The 17,708-nt window shown below is 42.3% G+C and overlaps 1 protein-coding gene across 1 annotated transcript in view; it reads right to left on the bottom strand.

The window, feature by feature from the left end:
- LOC109915773 (semaphorin-4D-like) overlaps positions 1 to 17,708 on the bottom strand; it is a 255,376-nt gene that overhangs the window by 97,795 nt on the left and 139,873 nt on the right. Inside the window, exons 4-9 of the mRNA XM_048620562.1 lie at positions 13,419 to 13,481; positions 13,048 to 13,146; positions 12,863 to 12,956; positions 11,448 to 11,549; positions 5,471 to 5,622; positions 4,853 to 4,920 (exon numbers count right to left, since the gene is read on the bottom strand). Of these exons, the coding sequence (XP_048476519.1) occupies positions 4,853 to 4,920; positions 5,471 to 5,622; positions 11,448 to 11,549; positions 12,863 to 12,956; positions 13,048 to 13,146; positions 13,419 to 13,481 (578 nt within the window). The remainder of the gene's footprint in view (positions 1 to 4,852; positions 4,921 to 5,470; positions 5,623 to 11,447; positions 11,550 to 12,862; positions 12,957 to 13,047; positions 13,147 to 13,418; positions 13,482 to 17,708) is intronic.

Here is a 17,708-nt window from a genome sequence, read left to right as displayed (position 1 = left end):
GGTGGGGTGTCGGGGAGAGAGACAGAGAGAGGGGGTGGGATGAGAGAGGGGGGGGGGGGGGGGGGAGGAGAGGGGGAGGGGGCGAGAGAGAGAGGGAGAGGGGGCGAGAGAGAGAGAAAATAGGGTGTTGTTAGTAGATAATAGGAGAGTGGTCGATGAAATCAAGAAATATTGTTTGCTTCCATTTTCACTATAGAGGACACAAAACACATCATTGTAATAACTGAAAACCAAGAGGTGGAAGGGAAAGAGGAACGTAACGAAATTACAATCACAATCACATGGGAAACAATACCAAGCAAACTCGTGGAACTACAGGCTGACAAGTCTCCAGGTCTCGATGGTCTTCATGCTGCAGGCTAAAAAGACGTTGCTTATGAGGTAGTAAATGCATTGGTGTTAATTTTCCAAAACTCCCTAGATTCTGGAAAAGTTTAATTGGATTGGAAAGTAGTAAATATAACTCCTCTATTTGAGAGGGGACGGAAGCAGAAAACAGCAAACTACAGGCCAGTTAGCCTGAAGGCTGTCATGAGGGGGTATTAGAATTTATCAAAATGATTATACCTGTGCATGTAGAAAAAGTCAAGGCAACCAGAATGAGTCAGTGTGGTTTCATTAAAAAACAATCATGCTTAACCAATTTAATGTAGTTTTTTCAGGAAGTTTTTTTTTAGAAAGGGAATTATAGTAGATAATGGGGAGCCTTTGACATCCTGGAATTAGATTTCCAGAAGGCATTTGATAAGGTGCCAATCAAAGGTTATTAAATCTTGAGGTGGGGATAACATATTGGCATGGTTAGATGTTTGGTTAGCTGGCAGAAAACAGAGTATTTAGAGGCATACTGGACTCAAAAAGTTAACATTGTTTCTCTCTCCATAGATGCAGCCAGACATGTTGAGTTTCTCCAGTATTTTCTGTCACCTGATTCTTGTTAGGCAAAGAAATTGAAAGTTATCATGTAGATGGGAATGTGGAATTCTAAACACATTTAGATTAGCTTTAATCCTATTGAGTGACAAGCAAGCTTGAGGGGCCAAATAATCTACTTTAGCTCCTATTTTGTATGTACATTTAACAACAATTAAACAGATATTTAAACCTCAGTGAAGGGTCACCTTGTTTCCACTTGGAATTTCCATGTTTAGCTTGCATGACTGCAATTAGTTTCCTTTTGATCAACTTCTGCATTCGTTCAATGTTATTTCATTTGTTGGTATCTCTTCCTAAGACCATAAGATATGGGAGCAGAGTTAGGCCATTTGGCCAATCAAATCTACTCTGCCATTTGATCGTGGCTGATATGTTTCTCAACCCCATTCCGCTGCCTTCTCCCCATAACCCTTGATCCCCTTACCAATTAAGAACCAATCTATCCCTGTCTTAAAAACATGCAATGACTTGGCCACATAACCTTCTGCATCAATGAGTTTCACAGATTAACCACCCTTTGGCTGAAGAAATTCCTCTTCATCTCAGTTCTAACAGGTTGTCTCTTCACTGAGGCTGTGCTCTCAGGTCCCAGTCTCTTCTCCTGGTGGAAATATCTCTCTACATTAACAACACTGAGGGTTGGATAGAGTTGAAGTTTCAATAAGATCTCCCTCAACCTTCTAATCCCCATTGAGTACAGACCCAGAGTTCTTAACCACTCCTCGTATGCCAAGTCCTTCAATCACAGGATCATTCTTGTGAAGTTCCTCTAGACTCCCTCCAAAGGCAGCACATCCTTCCTAAGATATGGGGCCCAGAACTGATCACTACATTCCAATGCAGTCTGACCAGTGCCTTATACAACTTCAGCAGTACATCTCTGCTCTTGTATTGTAGCCCTCTTGAAATGAGTGCTAACATTGCATTTGCCTTCCTAAGTGCCAAATGAATCTGCATGTTAACCTGATGTGAATCCTGAACTCGGACTCCCAAGTCCCTTTGTGCCTCAGTTTTCCGAAGCTTTTCCCCGTTTAGAAAATAGTCTATACCTCTATTCTTCCTACCAAAGTGCATAACCTCACACTTTTCTACATTGTATTCCATCTGCCATTTATCTGTCTAAGTCTTTCTCCAGTCTCTCCACTTCAACACTACCTGTCGCTTCACCTATTTTTAGGTCATCTGCAAACTTAGCAACAATGCACTCAGTTCCCTTGTTCAGGTCATTAATGTATAACCTGAATAGTTGTGGTCCCAACACTGACTCCTGTAGAACTCCACTAGAAACTGGCTGCCATCCTGAAAAAGAACCCTTTATCCATACTCTCTACCTTCTGCCAGTCAGCCAAGTCTCTATTCATGCTGGTACTTTGCCTCAAACACCATGGTCTCATCTTATTTACCAGCTTCCTTGCAGCATCTTGTCAAAGGCCTTCTGGAAATCCAAATAGATTAGGTCCAATGGCTCTCCTTTGTCTAACTTGCTGGTTATCTCCTCAAAAGAATTCAAACAGATTTGTCAGGCATGACCTCCCCATGAAGACCTGCTAACTCAGCTGTATTTTACCATGCACTTCCAAGTATTCTGCAATCTCATACTTAATAATCTATTCTAAAATCTTATCAACGACCAAAGTTAGGCTAACATTCCTGGTTTCTGGCTCCCTCCCTCCTTCAACAGGGGTGTAACATTAGCCATTTTCCAGACTTCTGGGACCCTCCCTGACTCCAGCGATTCCTGAAAGATCACCACCAATGCCTCTACAAATTCCTCAGCTGTTTCCTTCATAACTCTAGGGTAGGGTCATAGAGACAGAGTCACACAGCACGGAAAGTGACACTTCGGTCCAACTCATCCAGGCCAACCAGACATCCCAAGCTGGCCTAGTTGCATTCGTCAGCATTTGGCTCATATCCCTCTAAACCCTTCCTATTCATTTACCCATCCAGATGCCTTTGGAGTGTTGTAATTGTACCCACTTCCACTATTTCCTCTAGCAGCTCTTTCCATACACCCACCACACTCTCCGTGAAAAAGTTACCCCTTGGATCCTTTCTCAATCTTTCACCTCTCACCTTAAACCTATGCCCTCTAATTTTGGATTCCCCTACCCTGGGGGCAAAAAAGACCTTGGCTATCACCCTGTCCATGCCCCTCATGATTTTATAAGCATCTACAATGTCACCCTCAGTCTCTGACGCTCCAGGGAAAAAAGCCCCAACCTAATCAGCCTCTGCCTATAGCTCAAACCCTCTAGTGCTGGCAAAATTCTTGTAAATCTCTTCTGCATCCTCTCAAGCTTAATATTATCTTTCCTATCGAAGGGCAACCAGAATTGTGCGCAGTATTCCAAAAGTGGTCTCACCATTGTCTTGTACAGCTGCAACATGACCTCCCAACTCCTATACTCAATGCACAGATCCATGAAGGCAAGCATGCCAAACACCTTGCTCATCACGGTATACCTGTGACTCTGCTTTCAAGGAACTATGCACCTGCACCCCTAGGTCTCTTTGTTCGGCAACATTCCCCAGGGCTCTACCATTAACTGTATAAGCCCTGCCCTGATTTGCCTTATCAAACTGCAACACCTTACATTTATCTAAATTACTATCCATCTGCCATGCCTCAGTCTATTACTCATCTGATCAAGATGCCTCGGAGATAATCTTCTTCACCGTCCACCATACTACCCATTTTGGTGCCACCTACAAACTTACAAACATACCTTCTATATTTGCACCCAAATCATTTATATACATGACAAATGACAGCAGACCCAGAGTGATCCTTGTGGCACACTAGTCCAAAAAACAACACTCCACCACCACCCTTTGTTTCCTACTTTTAAGCCAATTTTGTATCCTATTGGCTATCTCCCTGGATCCAGTGTGATCTAACCTTACTAACCAGTCTACTTTGCAGAACATTGTTAAATGTTTTGCTGAAGCCCATATAGATAATGTCTACCTCTCTGCCTCCATTAATCTTCTTTGTCACCTCTTCAAAAAATTCAATCAAGTTAGTGAGACACAATTTCCCACACACAAAACCATGCCTTTCCAAATTCATCTAAATCCCGACACTCAGAATCTCCTCCGACAACTTATCTACCACTGACTTAAGGCTCATCGGTCTATAGTTCCCTGGCATCTCTTTACAGCCTGATCTCTGAGATTCTGGTGATTTATCCACCCTCAGACCCTTCAGCTTCCCCAGCACCTTCTCCTCAGTGATGGCCACAACATTCACCTCTGCCCCTGACTCTTCTGAAGTTCTGGTATGCTGCTGGTGTCTTCCACTTTGAAAATGATGCAAAGTACCTATTCAGTTCCTCTCCCATTTCTTAGTTCCCCAGTACTACTTCTCAAGCCTCATTCTCCAGTGGTCCAATGTACACTCTTCCGAATCCTCTAAAAACCACCAGAGGATAAGTAAAAAAACAATATCTGGGGGTGCGCGAGAAGATGAAATATGAGAGTAAACTAGCTAGTAATATCTCTTCCCGAGATCTTTAAACAAGCTGCTGGTACAACTCACTTATTTCTTAACAAGGACTTCTTAAACTGCTCCTCTACAGCCTTTTCTATCTGAAGCTTTTCTTTTACTGACGTTAAGCTACTCAGGACTTATTTCTGTCTGGCTTGATTATCTTGAAGATAGTTAAACTGAAATGTTGATATTACAGGCCTTTTTCTTTCTGATTAACCTGCTTTTATCTCTGAAAGAAATCTGAACAATCCATGATATTTTGGATTGTTCTGTCTTTCTGAAAGAATTTATTTCTATCTCGGTTTCCTCATGTCATAGGACATTTTGTTGCTGATCATCAGCCCAATTCAATATCCTATCTTTTACTCATATTTCTGTCCTGAACTATTCACATTTAAAAAATTCCAAATTATTATAACATACACATGAACTTTCATCAAGTTTGGGACACGTTCTTGTTCAGGTCTGCAATCAAATACTTCCAAGTAGTTCTGGGTTAACATAAATAACATTGTCAAGCCCATTTAAAGCAAATCACATTGACACTAAGAAAGACTCCAAAGACAACCTGGAGTCTTTACCTGAGGAAGGGTTACCAGACCCGAAATGTTAACTCTGGTTTTTCCTTCACAGATGCTGCCAGACTTGCTGAGCTTTTCCAGCAACTTTGTTTTTGTTCCCGATTTACAGCATCTGCAGTTCTTTCGGTTTTATGGAGTCTTTACCGCTTGCTATGCTTTTAACAGTTGTGATTGTTGCTGAAGAATACATCTCTTGGGTACCAAGAGCCATTCCATAATCCACATTTCAGAATACAGTCAACATCCACAGTAACCAGACAGAAGATTTAGATTCAGGTAACAGAATACCCAAAAAATGCTTTTAGCTCGCCATGATCATTCCCTTCTAATCAAGCTATTTTACAAGTTATCATAATGCTTGGCAACAAGAACTGATTATTGCAAACAATTTTTTTTTGATACTCGAGGTCTTTGTACAATAATTTATTAGGATTAATTGGTTAGTACTGCCAGACCTTACCTTGCACACTCGCGCTATTCGTGGTACGAGAAGTTTGCTATTAAATTCGTATTCAACGGACACTTCAGTGAAGAAGAAATAAATTTTATCATCACCACCATCCAAACTATTTTCACTCTCTCTTATCACATCGGAGTAGACAAAACTTGGCTCTGCAGAAAAGAACAAACATAATTGGAAAACTATTCATGTACTCTGTGACTAATAACCCTTAACAGAAACAAATCTCCATTGGGCTTAACTCAGCAAAAATGGGCCAACTTTCTGGATGAGATTTGTACCAGCTATGCACTTAAATACTTTAAGAATTCCTTCAATCAAAACAAAAATAATTACATGCTCACTTTCTACATACAGGGCAGTTTACAAGTGACAGGAACGGAGGAGGGAAAACAGCCAGTAAAACAGCAGGGAGCTACCTTGGGATAGCTTGCCATCAATGTTCCACTGCTGGAGAGAATTCCTGGTGGGAGTTGCAAGCAGCACAACAAATTTACACAACTAGAACCCTGATTAGGAACAATTTTACTTGGACACCAGTAGTTGGTAGGGCTGCCATCGGGCTTGTGGGGGTGCCACCAGCTTCAGAGAGACCTTTGAAGCCTGAGGTTGACAGAAGCCATGGGGCAAGAAGAACCCCCAATGACTTGAACAATTCTTTGGAGACTTCCCCTGTCACCATCGTAGCCTATCATCCTCAGGCAGTCAGAATTTTAAGTTTGTATTTATTTGCTCAAGAGCACCTCTACCCCACCCTCCTGCACCCTGTCCCATCAGTCTTAGCAGCACCCAATTTTGTGTTTTTTACAGTCAGGCTCCTGAGCTTTCAGAGCTACTAGTCCTTTCAGTGGGTCTGCAGCATCAGAAACCCACCTGTTGCCCTTATTTGGATGATGGGTCCAGAGGAAGCTAATTGCCCAACTTCAGTAAAAGTACCAAACCGTTCCCACTGGCAATCCGGCCAGATCTCAGCATCCCCAAGCTTGCGGTAAAGTTTAACTCACAGTGATACAGTCTTCCTATTCCAGTCAAGAGTGTATAATATGATAAGGAACAGGGGCAGGAGCTGGTATTTGACCTATGTAACCTGCTACACCATACCCTAAAATCATGTTTTACATGCAACTTCACTTTCTTGCCTGTTGTCCATAACTATTAACTCTCAGGTGGTTTAAAATGGTGTCCAGCCTACCTCAAGTAGTGTAAATTCAAATATCCAATCTCCACTGCTTTCTACCAAAGAAAATTCCAAGAACAACCACCCTCCAAGAGGGAAATTCACTTTATCACCATCTTAATCAGGAGATACCTTATTATTATCAGTGCTGACTAGTTCCAAGTTTCCCCAAAAGGCAAAATACCCTATTGCTACCCAAAGTTTAAATTCCCTCAAGATCTTCGATGTTTTAGTAAGATCACCTCATTCTTCTAAACTCCAATGAGCGTCAGCCAACCTGCTCAATCTTTCCTCATTAGGTAAACCCTTAATCCCAGGAATCAGCCAAGTGAACCATCTCTAAACTGCTTCCAAATTCAAGTATATCCTTCCTAAAGTGAGGAGATCAAAACTGTACACAGCACTCCAGGCACCATCTCACCAGTACCCCGTATAGTTGAAGAAAGATTTCCATACCATTAAATCCCATCCTCATTGAACATTAAATTTCAGTTGGGGACACGGATATACCCTCAAGGACACTCCTGAAGTTTACCCAGCTAAAACCACAGAGTTTACCAATCCAAAGGTCTGATCAATTGTCAGCTTTTTTGCGTAGCTAGTCCCATACTACTGGTTACAGCATAAGGTAAAACAATCTACCTACCATACAACTGAACAATGTCATGTATGACAGTCAGTGCCAGTGCTATATCAGGTATCTTGTATCCTGACAATTGGCAGATCAAATCAAATAGCACGTTCTTTCGATTGTTTGTAAAACGCAGCGCATAGATTGTATTCAACCAGCCCATGCTTACAAAACCTAAAACATACTGTTTGATGCAATTCCACTATTGGACAGCGCTTGTTGTAAAAATCAGAGGGTGCTAATTGCTACACTAGCAGCCAATTTAAAATAATCAATTGAATTTGCAACATGGCTTATTTACGCTTGCTGGAAGCAACATACGTTCAAACACAGAAATACGTTCTCTATAAAGTAAACAAATATGTTCAAGCTGCATAACTTTCTGAACTAGCTGCGAACTAGTTCCCCATGGCAACACTTTGGCCAGAGTCAACTTGCCAACTAATCAGGGCATTTTCTCCTCCCAAACATAAAATATATATGGTGGTTATTGACGTGCTCGCCGAGCTGGCTTGTTTTCGTTCATATATTTCGTCACCATGCTAGGTGACATCATCAGTGGAGCCTCCGATGAAGCGATGTTATTCTACTCCACTTGGAATGTATACTGTCTGGTCTGTTATGGTGAGTATTGTCATTTCTGGTTTTGATCTGTATGGGTTTGTATATGGGGTCCAATTCTATGTGTTTGTTGATTGCATTACAGGTGGAGAACCATGCCTTTAGGAATTCCTGTGCATGTCTATTTTTAGCTTGGGCTACTATGGCTACTTTGTCCCAGTTAAATTGATGGCCTTCATTGTCTGAATGATGGATCACCCCATTCTATCCACTCAACCCAAGATTTCCTCGATACCATCAGGAGCATAAAAATCAGCAACGAGACTATGGTATCCTTTGATGTCACAGCTTTATTCACATCAATTGACATCCCACTAGCCAAAGACACAGTGGCCACATCACTAGAGGAAACAGCAACACAGACCAGCAGCTCCATCAGCAAGGACAACATACTTAAATTACTAGACGTCTGCCTCACCACACACTCTGTCTTCAATGATCAAATATACAAACAGATCAATGGTACACCAATGGAGTCACCCATCTCAGGACTCATCACAGAAGCAGTCATGGAAAGACTAGAACACACCACCCTCCCGTACATTCAACCTAAACTGTGGGTCCAGTGCATAGACGATACATTTGTCATTATTAAATGCAACAAATTAGAAGAGACCCACCACCTCATCAACAGCATATTCACAAGGATTAGATTCACAAGGGAAGAACAAAATGGCACGGTGGCCCAGTGGTTAGCACTGCTGCCTCACAGCGCCAGGGACCCGGGTTCAATTCCACTCTAGGGCGACTGTCTATGTGGAGTTTGCATGTTCTCCCAGTGTCTGCGTGGGTTTCCTCCGGGTGCTCCAGTTTCCTCCCACAGTCCAAAGATGTGCAGGCTAGGTGGATTGGCCATGCTAAATTGCCCATAGAGCCCAGGGATGTTTAGGTTAGGTATACTAGATATGGGAAATGCAGCATTAGGGGAATGGGTCTGAGTGGGATGCTCTTCAGAAGGGCGGTGTGGACCTGTTGGGCCGAATAGCCTGTTTCCACACTGTAGGGATTCTGTGAAAACAACAATCAACTTCTGTTTCTGGACGTTAGAGCGATTGACAAATGGGGAGTTCCAAACCTCGGTATACAGCAAAACAACCCATACGGATCAATTCCCCAATGTCCACAAAGAAAGCTGCATTAGGTCACTGTTTAAACGGGCCAGGACACACTGCAATACTCCAGAACTATGCAGGAAAGAGGAAGAACACTTAAACAAGATCCTTGATTTAAATAGATATCCGTGCGACTTCATCCACAGATGCCTACAAAACAGACAACAGGAGTACTCCTAACATATTAGCCACACTTCCTTACATCAGGAACATATCGGAACTGACAACAAGACTCTTAAGACTAGTAGGAATCATGGTGGCCCACAAGCCCACAGCCACTCTACGACAAACACTTACAAGGATTAAAGACCCAATTTCCACAACATGCAGAACGAACGTGGTTTACAAAATGCCATGCAATGACTGCCACAAACATTGCATCGGACAGACAGGAAGGAAACTAGCCATCAGAATACATGAACATCAGCTAGCAGCAAAATGGCATGGCAAACTCTCCTTAATATCGGTACATTCAGACAATGAAGGCCATCGATTTAACTGGCACAAGGTAACCATAGTAACCCAAGCCAAACACAGACATGCACAGGAATTCCTAGAGGCATGGTTCTCCACCCATACTTCAATCAACAAACATATAGAATTGGACCCCATATACAAACCCATACAGATTAAAACTGGAAATGACAGTACTCACCATAACAGACCGGACAGTATAAATTCCAAGTGGACTAGAATAACATCGCTTCATCGGAGGCTCCACTGATGATGCCACCTAGCATGGTGATGAAACATTTGAATGAAAACAAGCCAGCTCGCCGAGCAAGTCAACAACCTCATCCACAACCCGAGCTACAGATCTTTGCCAAAACTTTAAAGTATATATTGTTGTGATTATTTTAAGCTTAATATTCTTTCACTTGGCCTGGTGATTGCAAAACAAAAAGCTACAGCAACATGCCTCTCTTTCCTGCAATCTTCAAGATTTCATGAGACAAGGGACTCTTTGGTGGCCAGAGGAAGAGTGCAGGGGAGAAAACATAGTACAAGTGAGTAGATGACAAAATATTTTATCAATTCTATTATTAGGTCAGTGGAACTTGTTTTCTTTAATTTCTATTTGGATACTCTTTTGTCTAAAAATGTGAAATCTGTTTATGCCTGGGTGTTCAGATTTCTTCAAACATTATCAGTCCTTAAGACTTGGGGTGGCAATACTGCCTCACAGCGCCAGGGACCCGGGTTTGATTCCACCCTCGGGCAACTATTGACGTGGAGTTTGCACATTTTCTCCATGTCTGTGTGGTTTTCCACCAGGTGCTCTGGTTTCCTCCCACAGTCCAAAGATGCGCAGACTAGGTGGATTGGCCATGCTAAATTGCCCACATAGTGTCCAGGGGTGTGTAAGTTTGGTGGATTAGCCATGGGAAATGAAGGGATACAGGGATGGGTCTGGGTGGGATGCTCTTTGGAGGGGCAGTGTGGACTTGTTGGGCCAAGTGGCCTGTTTCCACGCTGCAGGGATTCTATGATAATAACGATTTTAATAATTCATATGAAGTTTGGATCATGCTTCAATGTCATGCCAAGATGTTCAACCACTTGCACTTGTGCTGGCTTTGGAATCTTCTGAAGATCAGATGGCAGGACAAAATACAAGACACTGAGCTGTTCACTTGAGCTGACTGTCAATCATCCACACCATATTGAAGAGGTCGGAACTGAGTTGAGATGGTCATGCAGCCAGAATGTCTGATACTCACTTACCAAAATGAATCTTCTATGGAGAGCTCAAGTCTGGATGGCACTCTCATGTCAGTCAAAGGAAGCATTAGGACATGGAGGGTTTCATCTATGAATTTCAATATTAACTTTGAGTCCTAGGAGTAGCTCTTCCAAGATTGCTGCATTTGGCCCAAACAAGTAAAAATACAAAACAGCACAGCTCCCTTCAAAAACAATTGCACATCAAAAGACCGAGAGAAAATAGAAGAAGGAAACTATTGCATCTAAAAATAGTAGGCCCAGGCCAGTTAACTCTTCTGTCTCAACAGCCTGTGTTATCTGTTCTAATGACAACAGAACCTTCAGGACACAGACTGGCCTTGATCATCTACAGATCCACTGGAACCCTACCAAACAACCCTGATAATGAACATGTTTATCTTTATTTCCAGGAACAAACAAGACAAAGTGTTTCTGCTGTTTTCCTAGGAATTGCCTGCTATGACTAAATTCCAACTAGAGCAGCTAAATACCATCACTGTTGCAATGTCAGAAATACTGCAGTCAACTTGTACAGCGCAGAATCATTAACAGCAAGGAAATAAATAATTAGCTTAAAATGTTTTTGGTATTCCGAGAAAAGAACAGCAATAATCCAATTATTGTTAGCCAAGGCAGTACTCCTCCTGTATTGAAGGACCTGGAAAAACAATGCAAAACAGAGACTGGAATCTAGAACTGAAATACACTTACCATTTAACCAGGGTATTGCATATTCTGTCCGCAAATGGCTCCGAAGAATAACTGTCTCACTTCCCAGGAAATTGAAGACCGTTCCTGAGTAAAGCTCGCCATCTGAAGTAGTGCAATAAAAGTGGCCCTTTAATAAAAGGCAGCTAATAGGTGCTCAATTAAGAAATACGAATAGCAAGTATTTAATTATCGTTTACTCAATTAATTCACAGTGCTCTGCTTTTCACTTCAGTTTGTAGGGCACTCATTCACACTTGCAACGCTCTTCATTGTATTCTCATTCTCAACTGAGCTATCATGGGGGTGTAGAGATGTTCGGTTAAGAAGAACAATTCCCTGCTTGAGTAGGGAGGATAATTTGAAAAGATACTAGGACTACCAGAGCTATTTCCAAATGAATTTTATTAAAGTTTTTTTGCTCTCCAACTGACATGCTTCTATTTTTGGAAATGAAAGATGTCAATACCATGGATTCTTTATTTGGCAATGATCAAGAGCTCCCAAACAAACAAATATCCTATCATGTACCTTGACAATGTGTCGCACCTCTAACATTATACAGAAACTCCCTTTCCTACAGCTTTGCGAACTCAAGCGTCACACTCATCAATCTTGTAAAATTAAGCATCCGGGTAAGCAGTAGTTACAATCGAACCCAAACCAAGCTGGAAGTGGCTGTGACCACCAAACTTATCTCACATAGAAACCATACAGCCAGAAAGAAGGGAAAACTTATCTATTTTTTTTTTAAAGAAAGCTCCATTTGCTATCCCCAACAATTAGCATAACTTTCAAAACAAGAATGCATAGTGTGGGTCTGAATGTGGCTTGCAGCATTTTCCTCAGCAATTATTGTAAAGAAGGGGAGGTGGTGGTGTAATGGTCATGGCACTGGACGAATTATCCACCAGAGATAAGGTTCTGGAGGCACGGATTCACATTCCACTATGGCAGATGGTGGAAATTCAATAAAAAAAAACTGGTTTTAAAATCCAGCCTAATGGCAACCATGTAACCATTGTGGATTCTTGCAAAAACCCATCTGTTCCACAGACTTCCTTCTGTAAAAGGACATTAGTCATCCTAATTTGGTCTGGCCTTTATGTGACTGCCGATGCACAGCAATGAAGTTGATTCTTAACTACCCTCTTAAATGATCCTAGCAAGCCACTCTGTTTCTAACGTAATTAGGGATGGCCAAAAATTGCCAGCCCAGCTAGTGACACTCACATCCAATGAACGAATTTTCAAAATTTACATCTGTCTGGCTAGATTCAAGTTACTTAGTCATGTAAACCTATTATAACACAATATTTATGCATTGAACTAAATAATTTAAAAATTAAATTAAGATTAAAATCGTTTTACAAGACTTTGTAACTGATTTGTAAGATTGGTTACCATTGTATACTTACCGACCATAACTGAAGTATATCTTTGAGCAGGATCAAATGGACATTTTCCTTTACCTTCTTCATTTTGGCCTTGTAGAGTAAAATTCTTAACTGACTGAATGGAAAACAAGTCGCTAAATAAGTTGTTCAGTTTATTTCAATGAAGCAAATAAGAATATTTTACCAACATTAACAATCATACTTACAAGGTAATCACAGGTTGGTTGAAATGCAAAAGTCCCACACACATAGAGCTTTTCATTACTAAATTCATGCAAGATGCGTATGTAGTTCAGACATTCAGTCTAAAACAAAAAAAAAAGTGTTGGAATAATGCAATGGAGGAACACATTCTTACAACAAAATCAATAGGTTGATGTGGTTTACCATTACAAGCTCTGAACTTTAACAGGGCTTTTCTTAATCTACACAATTCCATAAGGAGATTAAGCAGAACCTTATAAAACCACCTGAATAGCAAATAAACACCATTTATTCTCTTTCTCAGAGTTCTGCCAGTGTAATCTCAGTTTTAATCATAAGAAGAGTTTTATAATCAGTTTAATTCTAAATTTACCACTTTGGATTTTCCTTTAGCTGCACATTCCCTCTGTTTTCTCTGTGGGACTTTCCAGAATACCTGAAAGAAGAACATTAAAAAAAAAACAATTAACAGCTGTTGGAAAATAAGTGCTTTCCTGTAAATACAAAAGCATGAATAACACTGAAGTGGACTTAAACCCACAACCTTTAGATTCAGGGACCAGTTTTCAACCAACTCAGTCACAGCTGATGGTTGAAAATACTTGGGCCTTAACAGTATACGACTGTAAACTATCAATAAAGTTGAGATTCAGTATTTCAAATACAGGGAACAAAACATTTGTAAATAAAACCATAATAAAACTGGGATATTAGGCTAGACATTGCAATTAACATTGACATAAAAGGAAATTTTTAAATAGGAATTTAGTGGTAAAATATGGATAGCATGTTCTCACTTCTGGGCAGTTGAAACAAGAGGTTTTAAAAGAAGTAGAAGATAATCACTGCTAAACCCAATTAAAAGAAATTGAGGAAAAATTTTAATAACAGTAATCAGAATGTGAACTTGCTACTATAAGTAGCAGTTAAGTTAATGTATTTAAAGTGGAACTCAACAAGTACATGAAGAATGGACTGGACAGAAATGCTGATAGAGTTAGTTGAAGTAAAGAGGCAGGTAGTCCTGTGGAGCATAAATCAGTGGCAGAGATCAGTTAGAGTAAATGGCCTGTTTCTGGATTGTAAATTCTTTGTATTATAATTAGGCAGAATCATGCGAGAAGTCCACAGAAGGGACGACTAAATGCCAGAATTCTCAAATTAGGCATGGAATCACCACACCCATGTGATGTACAGTAAATCCTCATTATCCATGAATTCAAGACTCACAAATTCATCTATCCATGCCAAAACACAAGTAGCAACAAATTTCAACATCCACAGCAAAACTCACATATCTGCAATTTTTCACCTATTTTTAACATGTATTTTTAGATACACTCCGCCCTCGTGAATTTCATCATTTGCAGCATTCTCTGAAATGGACCTATTGCTGATATGTACGTATGACTGTTATATGACAAACTAAAGGAGGGTGCAGAGAAGGAAACAGAAGACAACTATAAAAATGTTTTGGAACAGGAACTGTATTGGTAAACCAGCAATGCAGAATGCAATGCCTTTGTTCAAAACAAAAAGAATTAAAGCAAAGAACAACAGACAAGTTAGTTGAGGCTCCATTGTAAGAAACTACTAAATTCATAACATGACATTACATTAATGAATGATTGCAAAAGAATGGGCCAATTCATTCAACATTGGCAGTCTCTCACATATGAGGATGGCTTCTTTCCACTCACAGGGAGTCTGTAGTGGCTGTACAGACAGATGCGGTTTCTGCAGGTTCTGTTACACTTGGGACAGAAGGGGTAGGTGGGGCATTGGTGTGGCAGTACACTCCTTATGCTGTTTACACCTGGCTTCTGCTTTTTCCCCGACAGCAAGTCTCAAGGTATCCAACGCCTTCCCGATTGCTCTTCCTCTACTTTGGACGGTCTTGGGCCAGTGATTGCCAGGTGCTTGTGGGAATGCGATACTTCGCCAGTGAGTCCTTCAGGGTATCGCTGAAGCGCTTCCTCTGTCCACCTGGGGCTCGTCTGCGGTTTCAGAGCAGGGAGTAAAGCACTTGCTTGGGGAGTTGGTGTCTGTCATGCGGATGATGTGCCCAGCCCATCGCAGTCGATCAAGAGTGGTCAATACCCCTTGATCTAGGGAGGTTGGCTTGGTCTAGGATGCTGGTGTTGGTGCATCTTTCTTCCCAATGGATTTGCAGGATCTTGCACAGGCAGCGCTGATAGTGCTGCTCTAGCTCCTTGAGGTGTCTGCTGTCGACAGTCCACACCTCAGAGCCATACAGGAGGGCAGGAACTGCCACAGCTCTGTAAACCACGATCTTGGTGTCGGATCTGATGTTGTTGTTCTTGAACACCCTTGTCCTTAGGCGGCCGAATGCTGCGATAGCACACTGGAGGCGGTGCTGGATCTCTTCACCCAAAGCTACTTTGGCCAACAGGACACTCCTGAAGTATTGGAAGTGGTCAATGTTCTCCAAGGCCTCCCCGTGGATCTTGATGATGGGGGGTTTGCTCCACAATGCTGGGCCAGGTCGGTGGAGGACCTTTGTCTTATGCATGTTCAGGGTGAGACCCATGCTCTCATATGCCTCCATAAAAGGTGCTGACAATGGTCTGGATTACGTCCTCTGAGTCTGCACATACACAAGTTCATCATCTGCGTACTGTAGCTCAATGACACCGGTTGGGATGACTTTGGTTTTGGCTCGGAAGCGGTGGAGGTTGAGTAATTTCCCACTGGTTCTGTAAGTTAGCTTCACCCAAGGGCGGAAATAGTCAGCGGGAGGTGAATCATTGCAGTAGGGTAGATAAAGAACAGTGTTGGGGTCATGACACAGCCTTGTGCAATACTGGTCCAAATGGGGAATAGATTGGTGATGGGTCCATTTGACTTTACCACAATTTCCATGTTGTCGTGGACCAGGCGCAGGATGGTGACAAGCTTTATGGTACAACAAAAAGACAAGGACACTCTGTGATCCTTCCCAACTGACAGTGTCAAAGGCCTTTGTAAGGTCAAAGAAGGCCATGTAGGGGTAGATTCTTTCCTCTGCATTGCTCCTGCAGCTGTCACGTGGTGAAAATCATGTTCATAGTGTGGTTTCCCACCATGTTCGGGCACAATGATTCTGGGAGGATTCCTCAGCCATAGAGAGATGGTTGAGGAGGACCTTGATGAGGACTTTTCCAACAGTCGACAGCAGGGAGATTCACTGCAGTCGGACTTGTTCCCTTTTTTTGAAGCTACTCACAACAGTGGCATTGCATAAGTCTCCTGGGATGCTCTCCTCATTATGCTCCCCTCTTTCAAATAAGGCAGACAAGGGCATGTAGCTGCAGCAGGAGCTGTCTGCCTCCACACTTCAGTGCCTCAGTGGAGATACTGTCTGCTCCAGCAGCCTTGTTGTTCATAAGGTGGCAGATGACCTTCTCTACTTCGTGCAGGGCTCATGGCTCTGTCGTGTGCTATGGGATGCGTTTAAGGACACTCGGATCAATTACACAGTCCTTGTTGAGGTGCTCTCTGAAGTGCTGCCCCCAGCATTGTTTGATGGCTTCTTTGTCTTTGACAAGAGTCACTCCATCCTTGATCAGCTTTACGGTGGGGCCTTGGATGTTCAGTCTGTAGGTGGGCCTGACAGCACAGAAGAAACCCTGCATTTCATGGTTGTCAGCCATTTGTTGGGCCTCCAGTGCTTTCTCCACCAACCACCTGATGAAGGGTCTAGGCCCATTTCTGATGAAGGCCCGAAACGTCAGCCTTTCTCTATGATGCTGCTTGGCCTGCTGTGTTCATCCAGCTCTGCACCTGTTCTTTATGTTTCCAGTTTGTTGTTGGACTTCGGCCTTCAGTTGCCTGCAGGCCTGTCTTTTCTCTTGAGTGCAGTTATTGCTTTACATTCAGAAATGCCATGCACTTCCATTTGATCAGTTCTTGGATCTCCTGATCATTCTCATCAGACCAGTCTTGGTGTTTCCTGGCTGAGTGACCAGCCGAGTTTTTGCAGGCATTGATGATGGTGGTCTTGAAGGTGGACCAGAGGTTGTTGGGATCCAGTGACTGGAAGTTGCCAAGGGTCACTAAGTTTGTGGAGAGGAGTTGGTTGTATGAGGCTATATTTTCCAGGCGTTGACAATGCCTCAACACTGAACTTCTTGCAGCACTGTTCTGTTATCTCCACTGCGACAGGGCTATATTTATGTTGATCCTGGCTCAGATCAGGTGATGGTCCATCTAGCTGTTGTTAGTTCCTGTCATGGCACAGGTAATTTTAATGTTTTTCCCGATCCCTTGCTCGGACGACGACATAGTCAAGGAGGTACCAGTGTTTGGAATGTGGGTGCTGCCATGTTGTCTTGCGTTTGTCCCTTTGGCGGAACTGTGTAAGTGATGAGGAAGTTGTGTTCCCGGCATTTGGTCATGAGAAGGATGCTGTTGGAGTTTTGCTTCCCTGCTCCCTCTTTCCCAGAGTACATTGCCCCAAAGGTTTGCACTTTTACTGACTCTCGCATTGAAGTCGCCGAGAATAATTAGTTTGTTCACTGCAGGGAGCCATGACAGAGATTGTTCAAGGCTAGGGTAGAACACGTTCTTGCCCTCAGCTGCTGCATATGCACTGAACACTGACATACTGGTTCTGAGTAAGGGTAAGATGGAGTGTCATGAAGCAATCATTTATTCCACGGGG

The sequence above is a fragment of the Rhincodon typus genome, chromosome 3 (assembly GCF_021869965.1).
Source record: "Rhincodon typus isolate 14 chromosome 3, sRhiTyp1.1, whole genome shotgun sequence".
Taxonomy (NCBI): Eukaryota; Metazoa; Chordata; class Chondrichthyes; order Orectolobiformes; family Rhincodontidae; genus Rhincodon; species Rhincodon typus.
This window is presented reverse-complemented; position numbering and strand designations above follow the sequence as displayed.